This window comes from Coregonus lavaretus, assembly GCF_964263955.1.
Source record: "Coregonus lavaretus genome assembly, chromosome: 18".
In the NCBI taxonomy this organism is placed as follows: domain Eukaryota; kingdom Metazoa; phylum Chordata; class Actinopteri; order Salmoniformes; family Salmonidae; genus Coregonus; species Coregonus lavaretus.
In genome coordinates this window covers 40106313-40114695 of record NC_140005.1, presented here as the reverse complement: position 1 = coordinate 40114695, position 8383 = coordinate 40106313, and the positions used below count along the sequence as shown (strand labels likewise).

Here is an 8383-nt window from a genome sequence, read left to right as displayed (position 1 = left end):
CTCTTATCCAGAACGACTTACAAATTGGTGCATTCACCTTATAGCCAGTGGGATAACCACTTTACAATATGATCAGTCATGGAGGAAAGGACAGAGGGAAAGGAATCAATCTCAAACTATTGAGTTATCAATTTATCTTAGTCCATCTGGACACTTCACCTAATGACAATCTACAACTGATTATTCATACAAAGTGAGATGCTCATTACATTAAAAACAATCTTTATTGTACTTCAGTCTGGATCGAACATCTACAAATTCAGGATGCCACATTTTTGTAAACAGTTTTTCACAATAAATGGGAAATCATAATCAAGTTCAAAATGAAAGTATGCAGCACATGACAACTTGTTACACTTAAAACAAGTAAAAGTCTGACTTCGCCTTGTTGTTATCATAACACATCACACGTGCACAAACTGAGACAATGTACTCATTGAAAAATCTGTATGAATGTCTTTATCACTGAATATCATCACATTCAACAACTACTGGCGAACCTTTTCTCTACATGGGGCATACATAACATTTTATCAGTAACCTAGGCCAGTATTCTTGGGCATGATTTCTATCCATTGAAAGTTTAGTCCACGAATAGCCTTACTCTGGGTTGGGGAAACCGGCCATAAATATCTGAGACCCTACCCTGTAACATTCAACCCATTCTGGATATGGCATGAGCCCACAGTCCTGCCGCCTTTGCCAGACCTAGTCTGTGTCACTATCCTGTCCTCCTGGGGGTCCTGGTTTGAGTCTGTCTCTATAAAGTGTTGTGTGACGGAGGTATCACTACCTGTGGGGGAGTCTACAGTCTCATAGCCCTCGCTAAGCTGGTTCGTTATGGTCCTAAAGTGGCTAGAGAGCTTGGAGTCTGTGCCTGTGGTTGAGGGAGATAGAGACGGTAGGGACTCCTGATCATGCTCTGTATTGATGCCTGTCTCTGCCTCTGTGAAAGGGCCAGGAGCTGTTTCTGTCCTATCAAAGGGGCTGGTGTTGCCTGGTCCGTTGGCCTTGACCAATCCCGCCTCGCAGTCCTTGCTCCGGCCAGCTTCTGGCTCTGGGTGGTGGTCCAGGGGGGCCGAGCGGGGAGCCGACCCAGGAACAGAGCTCTCTCTCAGGGTTAGCTGCTGACGGGTCTCCCGGAGCTGCTGCTGGAGGACCAGGATGGTGCTCTGCATGCCCTCCACCTCCTCGTCCAGCTGGATGATGAAGTCGTTCAACTCTGTGTGGAGACACATCAATATTACCGCAGGGCACACATACCCAATTACCCATATCAAAAATGTATGCACTCACTGACTGCACATCACTTTGGATAAAAGAGTCTGCTAAGTGGCTAAATTATATTAGCATAGAAGAATGACAGAGCCACAACATAAAGGCAGCTGTATAATGTACTGAATAACATATTAATCAAATATGTACCACCAGGGCTCTAAAGTGCGACCTGGAGTTATATTTTGGCCGCACCAGTGCGACTAAGTGAAAATCCTATAAATAATTCAATGCGTAACAATAATTTGCCGCAACACTGTTCTCTACACTGTTCAAACGAGACAGGCTGCCTGCTTCTAGTTCCCGGGCCACACACACCAAGCCCCGCCCTCTGTCACAGTTCCTCCATGCTGTTTATTCTCTCAGCATGCTGTCAATTCATGCACTCAATATATTCTTCCAAAACAAAAACGATGCTGCTTTCCACGTGGCTTCTAAATATGAATCCACATGTTTTCTCTATTATATTATTATTTTGTAAGTTAGTTACTAATTTTGATTTGCGAGTTAGTATAAGGACGCTGGCATGTGCCTACAATTATGCTAATCTAGGGTCAAAAACTGCGACCAAAACACTCGCATTTGCGACCCTTTAATTTTCACGTTAGTTATTTTTATTTTTATTATTACAATTTATTCAAACAACAATGGGTATGCAAACCAGGTATTCATAAAGGTTGGCCCGAAGTCTTGGTTGAATCTTTGCGACGCGCAATTGAGTCAACATGCGCTGTTTAATGAACATTTCTAAAGGCTTTCCCAAAAACCTTCCCAATTAAATGTTGACTGCAAAGTAGGCCTACTGGCTGAACGATATCATGATGATTTGTATCAATCGCGGGGCATTCGTTTTGCGAACTCTGCCATCACATATACGCTACACTGTAAATTGTACAGTACAAAAACACTGCTAGCCAAACACAATGGTCTCTTGCTAGGCACACAATGTAATTAAAGGACAACTACACCCTTCAAATCTTTTTATTGTGTATTTATTGTTCCCAGACCTCAAAAGTGGTCTCCTGTTGTGGCGTTAGAAAAACTACAAAAAATTGAGGTTCTATTACAAAGTGTGATTTTGAGAGTGAAAACATTGGGGAAAAACTGGGAAAACTCAGAAACCTTGAAAAATACATCAGGAAAAACTGAATTTACCAAAAGATCAAACTGATTTATAGGGCCCTACAACTGTAGAGTGACGGTTCAAAATCGTTAACAATAACACCCTCTGTGAGATTTTTCCTTCCAAACGATCAATATAAATATGATAGTCAAGTTAAAATGTAATTATTTGGGTATGGAGGATAGGTCATTATAGGCTACTTGCTCAGCCCGCCATTTAAAGATAACATTTAAATGAATGAATGAAATTTAGAGCCCTGTGTACCACAGAAATAGTGAAATAGCTAAGGATATAGAGAGACTATAGTACTCACCATTCTGGCTGCTCTTGAGCTCCTCGCTATACTTCTTCTGCAGGGCCAGCTCTGCCTCCAGCTGGGCGATACGACCCTGAGAGATCTGTCTGCCCAACTCCTGGTTCTCCTGGATCAACATCCTGCACTTAGCCATCAGCTTCTTCCCAGTCTGGCTGCAGAGGAGACAGGGGTTAACGTCAACATGATGGACTATACACACACAACTATATATAACGTCAAAAGACAGTCCCAGCAGCCCCAATGCTCAGTCCCTCAAAGATATCAGTGTGGGTTTTTTAAGATACCAACTCACACAGCAAACAAGAACGATGGGCATTAGTTTGATGGCAACCAAGATTCAAGGCAATATGATCATATGTTGTCATATATATCATAATACAATATACATTTTGCCCATTTGACTTACCAAATGCTTACACTGCTACCTGAACCAGTTACAGTTTCTAAACAAGTTCAACATTTAGGTGAAATCATTTAAACACATACATCTGAACTAGACCTTGGTAACACAGGCCTGCTTTCAACAGTGCTGTCCAAAAATTGCACAATTCAACTGAACAGAAAAAGTTTGGATTATTGTGTGATTAATAAATGAAACAGTCATACCTGGGTATCGTTCATATTACTGAAAAAGGTGTTCAAGATGACTCCTTGAAGCAAGCCCAGGATCACTATAACAAATGTATTTAGTGTTTAACAGTCTCTGGACTGGGCCTTGTGCAAGTTCCTCCATTTCAACTATTTAACTTAACTCAATATCTATACTCTATGTGGAATGGGGTCAGTGACTTTTAAGTTAGTACATGTTTTCTCCAACAAATGCTAAGTAAGGAGACTACAAGTTGTGTGTTCTAGGCCTAAGCCATTCACACTGAAATGTTCCCATCAAACCAAACAAAGTATAGCAATGTTCCTAGCGGGGGAGAGTTTGGAGGTTGAGTGTCAGTGACCATCTCTTCTGAGCAGTCCCGATTCCTTCAAGCCCCTTAACAGGGTCACTCAGAGCTGAAACCAGTTCACCTGACAAAGAGTTTATGACATATGCAGGAGGAGTAGTGGGGCTGATCTGATCTGTCTCTCTTTCCTTTTTAAAAAGTCACAGTCATGTTTGAGCGCATTGCATTTTCCTGCCTTCCTTTCCCTCCATTTTGCATTCTTGCAGAAGAGAGTCAGTTGTCTGGCTGGCACAGTCTTTGGCTGGAGGATCGAGGGTTATTTTGGTTTGGTTTACCTATCAGGTGTAAATTTCCAGGCATTTAGTTCATTTTGGGCTTGCTCCAATTTGTCTTTGTTCTCTTCCAGTTCGCTCTTCATCTTGAGGAAAAACAAGTTGACCGCAGGGTCCACCATGGTAGATCTCAGCTGGGCCACATTGGGTTGCTGGGCTTGCTTCAGGTACTGGATCTGGGTCTGAAAAGAGGTGAAAATAATACATTTATCAACCATGTGTAACCAGAGCAATCAGGTCCCAAGAAAGAGCAACAGTAGGTACAGTAAATCAAGTTTCCCCATTCATTACAATAAAGTGAGGGAAAAAAGTATTTGATCCCCTGCTGATTTTGTACGTTTGCCCACTGACAAAGACATGATCAGTCTACCATTTTAATGGTAGGTTTATTTGAACAGTGAGAGACAGAATAACAACAACAAAAATCCAGAAAAACACATGTCAAATATGTTATAAGTTGATTTACATTTTAATGAGGTAAATAAGTATTTGACCCCTCTGCAAAGCATGACTTAGTACTTGGTGGCAAAACCCTTGCTGGCAATCACAGAGGTCAGACATTTCTTGTAGTTGGCCACCAGGTTTGCACACATCTCAGGAGGGATTTTGTCCCACTCCTCTTTGCAGATGTTCTCCAAGTCATTAAGGTTTCGAGGCTGACGTTTGGCAACTCGAACCTTCAGCTCCCTCCACAGACTTTCTATGGGATTAAGGTCTGGAGACTGGCTAGGCCACTCCAGGACCTTAATGTGCTTCTTCTTGAGCCACTCCTTTGTTGCCTTGGCCGTGTATTTTGGGTCATTGTCATGCTGCAATACCCATCCACGACCCATTTTCAATGCCCTGGCTGAGGGAAGGAGGTTCTCACCCAAGATTTGACGGTACATGGCCCCGTCCATCGTCCCTTTGATGCTGTGAAGTTGTCCTGTCCCCTTAGCAGAAAAACACCCCCAAAGCATAATGTTTCCACCTCCATGTTTGACGGTGGGGATGGTGTTCTTGGGGTCATAGGCAGCATTCCTCCTCCTCCAAACACGGCGAGAATTGATGCCAAAGAGCTCGATTTCGGTCTCATCTGACCACAACACTTTCACCCAGTTCTCCACTGAATTATTCAGATGTTCATTGGCAAACTTCAGACGGGCCTGTATATGTGCTTTCTTGAGCAGGGGGACCTCGCGGGTGCTGCAGGATTTCAGTCCTTCACGGCGTAGAGTGTTACCAATTGTTTTCTTGGTGACTATGGTCCCAGCTGCCTTGAGATCATTGACAAGATCCTCCCGTGTAGTTCTGTGCTGATTCCTCACCGTTCTCATGATCATTGCAACTCCACGAGGTGAGATCTTGCATGGAGCCCCAGGCTGAGGGAGATTGACAGTTCTTTTGTGTTTCTTCCATTTGCGAATAATCACACCAACTGTTGTCACCTTCTCACCAAGCTGCTTGGCGATGGTCTTGTAGCCCATTCCAGCCTTGTGTAGGTCTACAATCTTGTCCCTGACATCCTTGGAGAGCTTTTTGGTCTTGGCCATGGTGGAGAGTTTGGAATCTGATTGATTGATTGCTTCTGTGGACAGGTGTCTTTTATACTCCCTTTAAGAGTGTGATCCTAATCTCAGCTCGTTACCTGTATAAAAAAGACACATGGGAGCCAGAAATCTTTCTGATTGAGAGGGGGGTCAAATACTTATTTCCCTCATTAAAATGCAAATCAATTTATAACATTTTTGACATGCGTTTTTCTGGATTTTGTTGTTGTTATTCTGTCTCTCACTGTTTAAATAAACCTACCATTAAAATGATAGACTGATCATTTCTTTGTCAGTGGGCAAACGTACAAAATCAGCAGGGGATCAAATACTTTTTTCCCCTCACTGTATGTCACTAACACATGTTACTATCAACTGTCGTTCCCTTGATTTGTGATCATTTTAGCATTTTCATACAGGGTCGGAAAACTCAAACCAATGGACTTCAGACACAGAACAACAACAACACATCACCATACTCACAGTGCATTCCTGCATCTCCTGCTCCTTCGTGGCCAACCTCATAACAAGGATGTTCTCTCTCCTGGCAGCCTCTTGTTGCTGCTGCTTCAGCTTCTCCTCAGACTCCCTCAGGCCCGTCACATCATTTGCTGCAGAGTCAAAACAGGATACATTTCAGTTGCTTGTGCAGACCTTTGAAGAGACTTATTTGTTCAATGGGCATTCATGCATGTTAACATTTAAGAGTTCAGCGTTACTTACAATTCAACTCTGAATATTTTGTCTCAAGTATCTGCACATAAGCATCCTCCTGCTTCCACCTGAAAGAATATTAAACTATTCATAATGGTGCATATTAAGAAAATTAATCTTGCAGACTTGCACACTAGCAAAGTTAGCTAACTTATAGCAATACCTTTCACATAGCTCCTCTCTGGTCAGAGTCTTCAGATCAGCTTCACTGAGGCGAACCTTCATAGACAAATGGGATAATAGATCAGTATTAGTACTGAGACTTTTGACTCTGGTCTTCACCAGGTAAAGTCACTTGAGGCAAAAGTCAGCTTGAGAAAGGTTAATGCAAGGTACTTCTTGAACTCACCTTTTTAGGTAAAGGTTCCTCAGTCATTCTGGCCTTAGGGATACCTTGAAATGATTTATAATCAGAGCTTGATCATTATATAGTTTAGTTAGCTAGCGTTATTTATAATTGTAAGTGTTTTAGCACTAGCAGCTGCTAGCTAGCGACCTAGTTAGGCCAGCTAGCAACACTTTAGATAGCTAGCAGGCTGGTTAGGTAAGCATAAGTAACGTCCGTTAGCCCACAGCATAGTTAGTTACCATTAGTTAGCTAGCTAGCAGTTATTTATCAAATATACAGGGATATAATTTACAATATAGCTAGTTAACTACCTACACTATTGGTAAACAAGCTCATTTCACTTAGCAATATGGCTAGGCTCGGTAGCTTCTAGCTCTGGACCATGCGCATGCGTCTGGTCTGCACTACGACGCATGCGCATGAACTAGAGCAAATTTAGCGGTAAACAAAGTAGCTAGTTCGTGTTTTGGAGAAATTACAGCTTTACTCTGGCGAATAACGAGAGTGTATTCAGCGCGTTGAAGAAAGCGCAAGCCACACGTAAAGCCCTGTAACAGAGCTAGGTAGCTTCTGGCTAACTGTCTTACTAGCTAGCTGGCTGAGCAAGCTCAGCTACTGTACCTAATATCTGGTAATACACTGACCTGTAAGCTTGAAAGGTGAACTTGGTCAGTTAGGCAAATTATGCATTAACAGTTAAGTCGTCTATCTTGGTATATTTTTACAGACTTAGGTTGCTTGCGCCATGTTGTCCTGCATCGCCGCCAAGTGTTGAAAGACAGGAAAGAAACATGCAGCCAGCCAGGAGGAACGCAAGTGCACGAGGAGCGAAAGCGTCACAACAACTTGTGGGATTGCGCGCGTGCCCGAGGCCAGGGACATCTTCTTTTTCTTCGAGGTTTAACGGCGGTTGGCATCCAATAAATGTTGCATTACCGCCACCTACTAGACTGGAGTATAACTCCCTTATATTTTGCTTTTTTTTTTTTTTTTATAACAAAGGAAATAAATCAACAAATACCCTACCATCTTACCCTACACTCATTAAAAACCCACCACCTTGCTCCACTATTTAAATATATATAGTCCTACCTCAGGCCAACAGCCTGAAAGGACGGGACACCACCACACAACACACCCTGTAATTATTCGGACATCAAGTCTCATACACCTAAGTACTTCTCTACAGCTGCCACCACAACCTCAATTTTTTGCGACTTACGTTCCATCCCTGCAGTGGTCCTCTGTAGCTCAGCTGGTAGAGCACGGCGCTTGTAACGCCAAGGTAGTGGGTTCGATCCCCGGGACCACCCATACACAAAAAAAAAAAAAAAATGTATGCACGCATGACTGTAAGTCGCTTTGGATAAAAGCGTCTGCTAAATGGCATATTATATTATTATTATACAGTTGATAACCATTGCTATAAACACTAAAACAGTTGATAACCATTGCTATAAATGCTAAAAATCCAATCTTACTAAAGCATACACTCTCGTTATTGGCCCCGTGTAGCTCAGTTGGTAGAGCATGGTGCTTGCAACGCCAGGGTTGCGGGTTCGTTTCCCACGGGGGGCCAGTATGAGAAAATGTATGCACTCACTAACTGTAAGTCGCTCTGGATAAGAGCGTCTGCTAAATGACTAAAAATAAAAACAAATAAGGAAAAAAAAACACTTGTTGGCCTATCCCTCTGTACTGGCACAGATCTACTAGTCATCACACCACTCTTCTCAGGATCCCTCCCCCTTGACCCATCTTCTTCACTGCCTCAGCATACAATAACTTCTGCACTACTCTAACCCTGTAAACCTCAACCTGCCTCTCTCACACTGGACATTTCTGATCC

The 8383-nt window shown here is 42.7% G+C and overlaps 1 protein-coding gene across 5 annotated transcripts; it reads right to left on the bottom strand.

Moving 5' to 3' along the window:
- Positions 1–207: 207 nt before the first annotated feature.
- On the bottom strand, positions 208–7356 carry LOC311145391 (pre-mRNA-splicing regulator WTAP-like). Of its 5 annotated transcripts, none has more exons than XM_084181614.1 (8): positions 7179–7356; positions 6535–6578; positions 6349–6404; positions 6195–6253; positions 5955–6082; positions 3946–4124; positions 2712–2866; positions 208–1222 (listed from the first exon to the last, which is right to left on the bottom strand). In XM_084181614.1, exons 2-8 carry the CDS (start codon positions 6559–6561, stop codon positions 642–644), a joined length of 1185 nt encoding a protein of 394 aa, XP_084037740.1. In that variant the 5' UTR covers positions 6562–6578; positions 7179–7356; the 3' UTR covers positions 208–641. The 5 variants fall into 5 exon arrangements, 4 of the variants coding, with proteins under 4 accessions (XP_084037740.1, XP_084037742.1, XP_084037743.1 ...); XM_084181616.1 differs by having other exon boundaries at positions 3321–4124; positions 7179–7312; XM_084181617.1 differs by lacking the exon at positions 7179–7356 and adding an exon at positions 6850–6929 and having other exon boundaries at positions 3321–4124.
- Between the last annotated feature and the right edge of the window lie 1027 nt (positions 7357–8383).